Source organism: Leptinotarsa decemlineata, unplaced genomic scaffold (genome assembly GCF_025532065.1).
Source record: "Leptinotarsa decemlineata unplaced genomic scaffold, Ldec_3_MD MMD2_tig00003348_RagTag_RagTag, whole genome shotgun sequence".
NCBI lineage: Eukaryota > Metazoa > Arthropoda > Insecta > Coleoptera > Chrysomelidae > Leptinotarsa > Leptinotarsa decemlineata.
In genome coordinates, this window is record NW_027412588.1 from 1,398,401 (window position 1) to 1,410,375 (window position 11,975).

Sequence of the window (11,975 nt, forward strand, 5' to 3'; positions counted from 1 at the left end):
CGTTTTGATGCGTATTTCAGACTGAGTGTATACTTTTTCCCACGTTTTTCCAACAAAAGTGATAGGTGTGTCATCAGCAGATGAAGTTATTTCACCATTGAAATCAGAAATTTTGAAGATGTTGTTCATATATATTAGAAATAAGATGGATCCTAATTCAGTTCCTTGGGGTACGCCCCGATTAATTTTAGTGGGTCGCTGAGAGAGTCATTTACCTTGACAATCTGTGTTCTATTTGTCAAATAATCTTCAAATATTTTCAAAGCACCACCCCTCACACCAATGTTAGCTAAACGTTGAGAATATATTATGATTCACAGTATCAAATGCCTTGGCCAAATTCAAAAAAGTTATTCATTTTTGTTGATTTTGAAAACAGTTGTTGATTTGGTTAACAATCTCGAAAACTGTGTTTACTATTGATCTGTTTTCTAGAAAACCATATTGTGATTCAGAAAAAAATGTTATTATTGCAAAATAGTATAACTCTATTTTTGAGACATTTTTCGAATATTTTAGAGGAGTTATTATTCATAGTTATGGGTCGAAAGTTTGTTACTAATTTTTTATCACCAGACTTAGAAATCGGTATTGTAATTGAGTCTTTGAAAGATTCAGGTATTTTTCCTACAGTAAATATTAAATTCAAAATGTGAAATATGGGTTCTAAAAAGTACTTGTGGAACCTTTTGCTAAGGAACACAGATATCTTATCGGGACCAGGAGAAATTTTATTTTTTAATCCGGAAATGATATCGATCAACTCGTTTCTTGTGACTGGGTGTAGGAATATTGAATTGGTGATATCATTGGGGCTTTCTAAAACGGATTGCATGATAACAGTATCATGTAGTGATCCGTTGTATCACATTTGAATATATAAGGATTGATTTTTTTGTTATATTTTTTAGAAATTTCCACATAACGCTGGTCAATTAGGCTTGCACAGTTGGTTTTTGTTACAGTTAGTCGTTGGTTCCGAAGCAGTGGTCTGGTAGCCAGTGTATTGAATGCGAAATACATCAGCCTTCGCCGACTCATGTCCGATTTTTACAGGTTTGGAATGAAGGTGGCCCTAATCGGTCCTTATACTTTTGGCATATTATCTAGAGCCAAACTTACTATGAGGTCTATACGAAATTTTTCAAATTTTATATTTATGCCATTACCCAGCATCACTGGGTAAATTCCGTCTGAACCTGACGACTTATGAGGTTGGAATAAGTTTATGTTTACTACTTCCTTTAAAATGTTAGGATTTCCAGGTAGTTTCCAGGTAGTTTTATTCGCATCAAAGTTGCCATCTTACATCGAAGAGTACATGCAGACTAATGATCTCGTCAGAATCGGGGTTATACAAAATTGGTTGCAAATTACTCATTATCCAATTGTTGTATATTTGAACTGCGAACAGTTCAATTTACTGAAAAGGTTGCAGTTATACATAATCAGGTGAGTCTAATGAACCTGCAACGTTTCTATATGTAGAATTGTTGAAAAGACAATTGAATATAACACGAATTTGGTACTATATTTGAAATGTAAAATATATGTAATGAATTTTTATCACACCTTTGTCATCAGCCAATTCTCCCTGGACGCCCCTTCAGGAGCCTACAATTATGAATTTGTCTAGGGCTCTGGTGTTGAATTAGTAATTTCTCTTAATAAAAAGTGCATCCGGAGAAGCTCTCTCATTGTATTTTCCCCTGTTCTACGGTATTTGTTTTAATATTATTTATCGAGACCTAGGATCCCTTAGAGAGTATTTCATAGAGTCTAGCGCATACTTGGGTCATATCGACCTCGCATTGCCTTCTCCATGAGTCTTTCTCAGATTTCATGAAAGCTTTGTTGGATTCAATTAGGGACCACTTGTCTTGATCCCCACCAATAACATCAAGGGGTCCAAAGTCGGAAGAACATTCAGTCAACATAGTGTATGAATTAGAAACGTATAGTCACGAGGGAAAGAAAAGACAGAAACTCTAGTCGAATTATACTTTATACGAAGTCGATCCGAACAGCTAAACAAAAGACTAACTTACTGTATCTGATAAATTCCCTAGTTGATACCGTATAGAACCCACCACATAAAAATAATGATTAGATCATACACTGTAAAAAATATTTTACACCATCTAACACCAGCTGACACCGACTGGTGTCCATATAGGTCCTCTTTTTTTTAGTGACAAATAACACCGACATATTTTACACTACTGAAAGGATCACAGGGCACACCAAATATGGTGTTATTCAAAACATATATTTTATTTTAAATTAATATTTCTTTTATTGATTTTGTGTTCACTCAGTGTTCTTTCAAATTTTTATGGTGAATATTACAAAAAATTTCGGTGTGAAATTCAACAATTTTTGGTGTGTATAAACTACAAAAAGTTCCATTCAACATTTTTGTAGTGCGATAAAACACAATTCTGGTGAAATGTTACAAAACAATGGTGTGAATCTAAATTACATCTGGTGTGAATTTACATCAGCAGGTGATGTTTTTTCATTTTATGGTGATATTTTTAATATTCAAGTGTTTTTTTTTTAATTCAGCTTAAAAAATGTTATTTCTCACAGTGGTTTATAGCACTTTCTCAGTGTAAAAAAGCACTATTTTGGAGTGAATCAGGTCTCTCTCTCTGAATATTTTGGGTGTATATTTGCACTAGATGGTATTATATCATTGGTTGTGGTATGAATTCGAAAGAATTACTCAAGAAATTGAATTCGCCTGAAAAAAAAAAAAGAAAAACAAACATAAATCATGTATAAATTCCATTTATTATCATAAATATGTATCTGTGGGAAACATATTTTCCTCAAATAAAATAACGTTTTCATAGTTTACAAATAATAGGTCTTTAGAAAACCTAACTGAACATGATTTCAAATCAAAATATCAATAATTCAAACTTAAGAATATTATTTAATAAAAACAGATTTTCTTCTTCGAGTAAAAGTTTTGACTTGTCCTTTGCAATAATGTAAGGTTGAGTGTTTGAGGTTTTCTCGATTGTTTCCATTAACAGCAAGGAGATCTGAAATAAAATAAGTTCTATTTGAGAAAAATACGGTTGTATAAATGGTTCTTATTATAATTGTATCACCTTGAATTAGCTTGATCAATTTCAATAATGTTATTTCAACTCTTAACATTAAATATATTCAAAATAAATGAGATGGTGGGTGCTATTATCAAAATATATTAAGTAAAATTATTTCTACGGGGAATTATTTTTATCGCTGATCCATCACAAAAATATCTACTCTCTCTGTACTATGGATTGGTTAGAAAATGAAAATAAATTAATTTACCTGATGAAATATTAATACTTTTTCAAAAGCCTTCGTGGTTGGTGCAATATCCTTTCTTCGATTGCCCTTGGGTGATGGTGGGAGTATTTTCAAGAGGGCAAAAAACGACTGTATAGTACGATTCAGTTGATTCAGTCGATTCAGTTGATTAGATACTTTCAGTTGATTACGACTGCTAGAGGTATTCTCAAATATTTCCAGAATTTTTTCTATAGCATCTAAATAGTTTTCCTCAAAACTTGCAATGTACGAGGGGAACATTAGCAGAAATTCTTGTTCAATCTGAAAATTGAAATATGGATTACTTGAAAATTTATTCAAAACATAAATTTTCCAGACGAAAAAAATTTTTTGTTAATTGAATTTGATTTGGGAATGAACAAGAAAGTTCTGGATGAAAGTACCTATAAACTAATCTAAACATCATTGTGCTTATACATTTTTTGTTAAAACCAAAAGTATACTTACCAAACCAACTGTTTCATGAAATTTTGGAGATATTTCCATTGCAAATCCTTTATTTATTAAACTTCTACGGTATTCAATGTTTCAAAAAATAAACTTTTTATTTTGTCCGTCTCCGAGGATGGAATTGCTTTCAGAATATCTAATTTTTCTTGGAGTTCTTAAGTAAGATTCATTTCCTCTGAAGTTATCGAAACATTCTAGTCATGAAGGTGTTTGACAGGAGGATTGTTTTTCTATATTTTATTTATTCTATTTAGAGTTCTCAGCCGATTTGCAAGATACCCTCCATTTGTGCTACGGTTGAAAAAAATTTCCTAAAATATTACATTTTCATTTTATATCTAGACACAAAAGTCATCAATTATGAACTCACCTAACCCCCTGTAGAACTTTCCAAATTTTTGTACATTGGGAAAATTTCAACTAATTTTTTTGCGCACTCCATTTTTGCGCTCTTGGGTACTGCACTCCCATATTTTTCATAAAGCACATCTGCAACTATGTTTACTAAATGTATTCTGCTTCTGTCAGTCAACATTTTATTCTTCTGGTACTGGTCTATTATATACTGCCCGCCACCACGAATAATTTGTGTCTGTAGATCCTAAAAAATAATAATTATAACAATGATGTGAACACTGAGTTATGGCAAGAAAAGCCTAATTATACTTAGAAAGTACGTAGATGTAGAGCTATTAGTTCCATCAAATATATCATTATCACATATTGCCTTTATACTGGAATCTACAAAACCAAGACATCCGTATTTGTAATTCATTTTTTGATTTAAAAAGTTACAGTCAATTTTTGAAAACATCGAATTCAAACGAAATACCTAAATTATATTTTGTGGGAAAATATATTGGAACAAAAATATATTATTCACCTGAGAATATGTCCAAAGGAGCTAAGGTCTCGGAAATCGGATCAGAATTTAAAAATATTCTCAAATAAGGTTCTTCTTTAGATTTACAGAAAAAATCCAATACATCGTCATCAATTTCAGTAAAGTCTTTATCTTTTATTAAAATTTTTATTTCACTTTGAATACCCATCTTTTTTTTACTGAAACAAAGACAAAAACTTGCAGAAAACTGCCATAATATAAAAATAAAATATAGTTGGTGTACTCTAGTAAGTGATAGTGTATTTTCTGAATCGGCATTTTGCTTTCCCACACCAGGAGGTGTTAAACCAAGCATAGAAGTATTGGTTGACACTGAATCGGACTTTATGCAGGTACAAACTGGTTGTTAGCCAAACATTTTTCATTTTAGGCAAAATATTAACGGAATATTAACGGAAAAATGTGAAATTAGGCACATATGTCCTTTGAAATCACCTACAAAACCTAGAAGTTGACTTGAGTACAGCTTTGAAATCAATGTTATACCAACCATAATTCGCTGAGAGAGTAGACTTAAGCATGTAAAATGAAATTTAAGAAACACTTATTTGCAGACTTGATTTCTTCTGGAGCCAAATCGCTAGCTATCCACTTTTCAACCCCCCTAAAATTAATTTTAATGCACTTCATTGTTCGAATTTCCACTACTGAAATGTCTTCCAGAAGTTTTAAGTTTCAAGATGTCTGATAGCCAATATCCAACTTCACTATACACAATTACGCCAACCAAGGACATACAATATTTGGTTCGCAATAGCGAATTTTTTACAAACAGACGTCAAGTCCACGGCTGTCTGACTGATTTGATACGATTCTAACAGTGGCGCTATTACAGTGTTGCCAGTAAAATAGGAAAATAATAAGACCTTAGTCAAACAAAGTTCAATAAATTTTTTGGTACCTATACATATAAATTAAGTGTTTGTTCACTTTGTATTCCAGCCTCGGAAAAATGAATTGAATGATAATTTATTCTGTCAAATAGTAATTCCACAGAAATCCTGAAGATTTCAAATTCAGGAAACATTTTTCTCAAAGGAAACATGTGGACTGTTCGATAGATACCACTTGTTAATTTTATAACCTGTATTGATTGGTTTATATATGGTGGGATCCTTTCCACGAAGCTCCGACCCATTCGGAGGGCGCGCTGGCGCTGGCAAATGACCACTTCGCACAGCTTGGGGTAGGTGATCACTGGATCTGCGGCAAGCAGATATGATCTTAAGATTTAAGATTAGGGAGGGCATCGTTCTACCAAGGAGACTCCAATAATCAGAAAAATAATTTTAACAGAGTGATCTGGGTGAAGTCTGTGAAGTTCGAAGAGTAAATTTCGATATTTCATCCGTTTTTCCTCCTCTTTCCGGACTATATTCGCCTTACCCGCATCTGGAAACTCCACGACTAATATCGTTTCACTTTTATGGTCGAGAAGAATTACATCAGGCTTATTTGCTTGTGTCAGCCTGAGGGGGTAAAGATGGATAGTTCCAATAAATTCGGCACTTCTCATTTCCCAAAACGAATTCAATATATCCTGGAGCACTCGACCTGAGAAAAGCAAACGTCAGGTGCTTCGGTTAGCCGAGGTCTTCAATTTTGTTAAAGAAGACACCATGCATTGGCCTGTGTAGCTCTGTGGCCTCAACTCCATAGAGCTATTTGAAAAATATTGGCCAAATAAGGTATGGCACCGCTGTCAGTCAATAAATAATAAACCAAATGAGTTAATTGAAGTACCACTCTGTGCCACTAGTAGGTACCTAATGGATGAAATGCACACAATTTTTGCACCATATTCCAAGAGATATTAATTACTCTCCTATCATGAACTATCTTGTTAACTGCCCACTCATTAATTTGATCAGATTTTTTTCCAAATTAAATGTAACAAATATATAAAGTCCCCATAAAAATAACACCTAGAAATGTTTATTTCTGCAAAAATATGGTGTTTCTTACAAATTAACATTTTAATGATCAAGATTATGTCACATTCGCGTATGATATTCACTCCTAATTGTCATAATATAATAAAATTAGTGTAACTTAATAACTTTGGTGTACTTTTTGATACCAGGTTCAAGGTAACACTAAAATATGTGAAAATTTGTGAATGTTTCTTTCACAAACTGTACAAAACACCGCTATTGGATTAATTACTACATAATGGAACACAAGTTACACCATATTATTATCATTTTGATAAATATGGCAAATCTATAATATTTTGGTGTTATATTCAATCGGAGTGAATTGTGAAAACTCGTTTATTAAAATTACACTCAAATATTTTTTACTGTGTAATAATTATACCACGCCGCCCATGCTATATAAAGAAACTGCCGACGTTCGGTTACTATTTAGTTTTTATGCCATTTAAATTGACTTCGTATATACCTACTATTCTCAATTCATGATCTTCATATACTGATGAACTCGCCTACTTGTGTCACACCAACCAAAGCTTCCTTCGCTGATAGATGTCCTAGCTTGTTCTAAACCTGACGATAACATAACACTCGATCTTACTAATATTCAGGGCATTTCTTATCATATGTTGATAAGTTGTCAAATAAGAGCCATTCAGAGCTCTCTTCATGTGAAATATGTTACTTTAAGAGATTTCTCCAAATTTAACAATATTTTTTTTGATACAATCAATTAATTGTGATTTCGTCTACACTTTGGAGAATGTTGATGAAATATTAACTCATTTCAGCAGCTCAAATTAAAAGGGTATACTATCAGAAGAGATTAATTTTTGGGAAAGACAGTTTTTGGCCTTCTACTTCTCCATCTTGATACAAAAAATATGGCAATCTTTTAAAGAAAGGAAGGAAGCAATCAATTTTAAAAAATTGACTCTATACAAAGATGTGTAGATCATGCATAAAAGTAACTTTCAGACACGAACTGGAAGAAATAGCCATTTGGAAACAGCTATTTTCAAATAAACATTGAATCACACGAAAGAAAAATACTTTCGAAACAAATACTTTTATATGAACGCTGGATTATACGAAAAACACTTTTCTCTTTTCGTATAATTCCGCGTTCATATAAAAGTATCTTTCTTTCCTGTCATTTAATGTTTATATGAAAAAAGCTGTTTCTAAAAGGCTTCTTCTTCCAGTTTATGTCTGAAAGTTACTTATTTGCATGATCTACATATCTTTGTATAGAGATAATTTTCTGAAATTGATTGCTTTCTTTCTTCCTTTGAAATATTCTTTCATTTTTTGTATCAAGATGGAGCAGTATGTTTCCCAAAAACATAATTACTCTCTTCAATATTCATGCTCCTGCCCGCGTCGTTAGAACTGCCAAACCACCATATTGTCAAAAGCCAAATTGTCAAAAATACTAATTTCTGAAAATATTTTATTTTACAAATTCATAGCCTCGGTGCACCGCACCGATCGATCCAATGAAAGTTCATTCACCTAAATATAGTTATGATACTCGGCAATTAGCAATTAAAATCGGGAACAAGGATGTGTGGCCTTTCGGCTGCCACCTTCTGAAAATAACAGATCCATCACACCTGAAAATATACCTTCAGTAAGTGTATCTTTTGAATTGTAAGTATTGTTATTATTGGCTTGTTGGACCATATTTTTGAAAAAGCGAAACATTGTTGAGGGCTATGTTGTACCTTCATTTCAATAAACTTTCCTATCTAGGATTATATTTCTATATAAATCCTACCATCTGGGTTGCCCCAACTCCCGAGCCATTTAGGCCGCCATAAAAATAAATTATATGAATCAGAGATAGTGCATTAAAAAATATAAAAAGACAAAACTTTCAATTGATTGGTGATATGACGTGAAAAGAAAGCATATCTAAATTTTGTCCTCATGAATAAAAATTCAAGAACCAAATGAAACACATTTAGGTTTCTCGAAATTTAAAGAAATAATGAACGGTCTGAAATTCCTCAGGAACTGAAAGATGCATCAAAAATTAATTCATATTTTCTTGATATATATCAGCCATGTGGATAAATCTCCTAGTCAACTTTTTCTTCTTGAGAAATATGACACTCTCAGAGAAAATTTTCAATTGTTTTTCAACTGTTACTTTTATCTATGTCCAACGCCACCTGAATGGTATCACGAGAAACGCCGCTGGATCTGATCACATTTACACCAAAATGATTAACCATATCAAGGAAAAAACTTTGATCATGTAACATCTACCTACTTCCAATAAGGTCGTCACCACTAACCCACACAGCACCAGATATTCATGGAATATTCCCTCTTTGTCATAAAATATTCTTGGAATATATACATGCCTTCAGAATTTTCATAGAATATGCTTGAATGAATATGGCAGGATTATTCCCGAAAGAATGTGCATAGAATGTTTATAAATGGATTATTCTCCCGTGAATATTCTAAGGATATTGTCGATCGAATATATCATATGGTATATTCTTAGAATATATCCCCACGGTATATTTTGGAATATTCTATACGATGTATCACTGGAATTTTAAATTATCTTATGATAACGTATTCAAATAATTCAATATTATCAAAAATGAAAATATTTGAAGATTTTAATCGAATGCATAACCTAGTGTATATAACCTCAATGGTGTTAACCAGTTTTTGAACTCAACGCGAAGATTCTGATGAATTGCTCCATCTGCAACTGTTGGAAACGACAAAAAAATTTGAATGGGCTAATAAATGAACCAAATGAATCAATAAATCAGTTTATTTTTATCCTATTTGTCTTTTTGTATTTGAAATTATTCAATTACAAAGCGACAAATCCTGGCAATAGAGAAATTGGGAAGTGAAGTATTGGAATAAACGTTTCTCATTGGTCAATTGAAGTGTAGCGCGCGACAGTCGAAGGTCTGGGAAAGTGGCTGGCCCTTAACGCTTGGCAGCTTTGCGTTTGCATTGAAATCGACTTTCGATTCAACATGGCGGTTGACATGGCAGGTTCGCGTTTGTAATGGATGGTGTTTTGGTGTTATTATCCAAGCATAATTCTCTCATGTTTAGTGTACTATTTATAGTTTGGGGTTGTCCAATTTGCAGTACAGCGAATAGTTTGAGTTTGCATCTTCAAACAGTAGAGGTGCATATTCAGTCTTTGAAAAAAGTAAGTAATAGGCAATAGTATCGATAGTAAAGTCATGGAGCTTAACTTACTATACCACATTTTAGGCCCGAGGAGAGTTGGTGTGTGTGATTTGTTGGTTTGACTGAGCACATGTTTGAACTAGAGTGATTTCAGTTGTGTATCTTCAATAGAGAAAAGTTAATGAATGACATATCTCTTGTATCATTTGTTTTTATAATTTTTATCACTCTTTTATAAGATAGTATCAATATTCCCAAAAAGAAATGGAGTGGTACCTGGTACAGGCAGGTGCGCCAAGGAACTGAAAACGTAATGAGTACTTTCCAACAAGGGAATGTAAGTTGATCTCCAAGTCATAAAAAGTTGTGAAATGTTCATGAGGAATCTATGAGAAAAATATTCATTTGATTTTTATTCCAATTTTATTGTGCCACTTCCAAAAAGTGATAATGAACCTCAATGTACATTTTGTTCCAGGTATCAATATTGAAACACTGGCTGATGCATTGCTGGACAAATATCAGGAAAACTCTTCTGGTGACCAAAGTTTGGATAACTTTAAGTAAGTAAAATTCATTGAAGAACCCATAATCAGGCCGTCTCCTTGGGGGGGGGGATGGGGGGAGCCTCCCCCCCCTGCTTTTTCGACTTGGGAAAAAGTTGGGAAAAGTTGGGAAATTTTCGGCCGTGAAGATGAAAATTAAAAAAATAAAAATGAGAGAAAAGAAAGGGAGAGGTAATAAGAAAAATGAAAAAACCGGGAGAAGGTTGGGATTTCCTAACATGCATAACTTGGAGATCCCATACTTTGAAATTCTGAGTTGTCTGAAAACTTCAAAAAAGTTTAATTTTTCCTAAGTAAGAGGACAGTCCACAAATTTTGAAGGGACAATTTTACAAAATTCCCAACTTTTCGCTGTTTTTTCAACTTGGAAAAGTTGGGAAATTTCGGGCCGTGACGATAGGAAAAATAATAAAAGAAAACAATAAGCACAATATTATTTGAGTGTTGTTTCCTTTCATTTGTATTGAATATTCCTATACATGGTGGATATGGTGGAAGACCGAGGACCTTGGTCCAAAGTAGAATACATCCCATTATTATTTTCATAATTACCAAAATTTATTTCTGTTTGTGCATAACCTAATGAGCATGAGCATTCAGCCAATATTTGGATAGCTAAATAAGAAAATTAATATATTATAGTAGTAACTAATCCCTTGGCTTTCATTTTTTCGGAATTTGGGAAATTTTGCTGGTGGAGTTGGGAAAATTTGGATTCCCTCCCCCCTGGTATTTCTTTCCGCTACGGCCCTACCCATCATACCACTCATTCAAAAATAATTCATTTGTGGGTTTATTTTTTGAAGTGAGAAACCTATATCTCGCTCATTTCTTCATGTAATACATTTATTTTCAATGAAATGAAATATTTATTGTTTTTTAATCAGTGCTGATGAATTCACAGAGTTGTTATTTCAGTATACATTTTTCAAGAGTAGGAACATCCTAATTCAAATACATTTCTAATATTTGTAACATGACAATATTCAGAAATATTTTTTTCAGTGAATAAATATTAATATTGGTAGAAACGTCAAATATTTCAGTGGGTATTGTTTTTGAAATATATTTGTTTATGTATATATATATATATGTATATATATATATATATATATATATATATATATATATATATATATATATATATATATATATATATATATATATATAGATTTTGTATGACATTTTCATGAAAACCTCAGAAGAAAATGTCATAAAAAATCTAAAGTTGGAACTTCCCTTCTTCAAAAGATATGTTGACGACTGCCTAACAGCAATCCCAAACGACAAACTTAATGAAATAACAAACAAATTATAGGTGAAAATTCCTTTCACCCAAAATTACAGTTCACCGTAGAAAGAAACAAAACAATCAACTTTCTAGACATAACATTTATCAAAGCTAATAATAAAATTCTTACCGAATGGCACACGAAACAAACATGGTGAGGTAGATATCCTGACTATAATTCAAATCACCCCCTCAAACAAAAAAAAAAAGTGTAATAATAGGAATAGCTGATAGAGCAATATATCTCAACAGCCCAACCCGAAGAGATGAATGTTTGAACAAAGTTAGAAATATCCTACAAA

General features: G+C 32.6%; 1 protein-coding gene across 3 annotated transcripts; it reads right to left on the bottom strand.

Moving 5' to 3' along the window:
• Positions 1-2,787: 2,787 nt before the first annotated feature.
• On the bottom strand, positions 2,788-4,452 carry LOC141479866 (uncharacterized). Of its 3 annotated transcripts, none has more exons than XM_074178091.1 (4): positions 4,172-4,452; positions 3,799-4,092; positions 3,331-3,612; positions 2,788-3,053 (listed from the first exon to the last, which is right to left on the bottom strand). In XM_074178091.1, the coding sequence occupies exons 2-4, from the start codon at positions 3,835-3,837 to the stop codon at positions 2,907-2,909; spliced, it is 468 nt and encodes a 155-aa protein (XP_074034192.1). In that variant the 5' UTR covers positions 3,838-4,092; positions 4,172-4,452; the 3' UTR covers positions 2,788-2,906. The 3 variants fall into 3 exon arrangements, 2 of the variants coding, with proteins under 2 accessions (XP_074034192.1, XP_074034191.1); XM_074178090.1 differs by having other exon boundaries at positions 3,799-4,112; XR_012466086.1 differs by lacking the exon at positions 3,331-3,612 and having other exon boundaries at positions 3,799-4,112.
• Between the last annotated feature and the right edge of the window lie 7,523 nt (positions 4,453-11,975).

What these genes read in the sequence shown, in the direction of transcription:
- LOC141479866 (XM_074178091.1), bottom strand. Translation starts at nt 3,837, where the DNA reads ATGGAAATATCTCCAAAATTTCATGAAACAGTTGGTTTG. An exon ending in TTCATGAAACAGTTGGTTTG is followed by an intron (nt 3,613 to 3,798) that starts GTAAGTATACTT and finishes TTCAATTTTCAG; the next exon opens with ATTGAACAAGAATTTCTGCT. An exon ending in AAGTATTAATATTTCATCAG is followed by an intron (nt 3,054 to 3,330) that starts GTAAATTAATTT and finishes ATTTTATTTCAG; the next exon opens with ATCTCCTTGCTGTTAATGGA.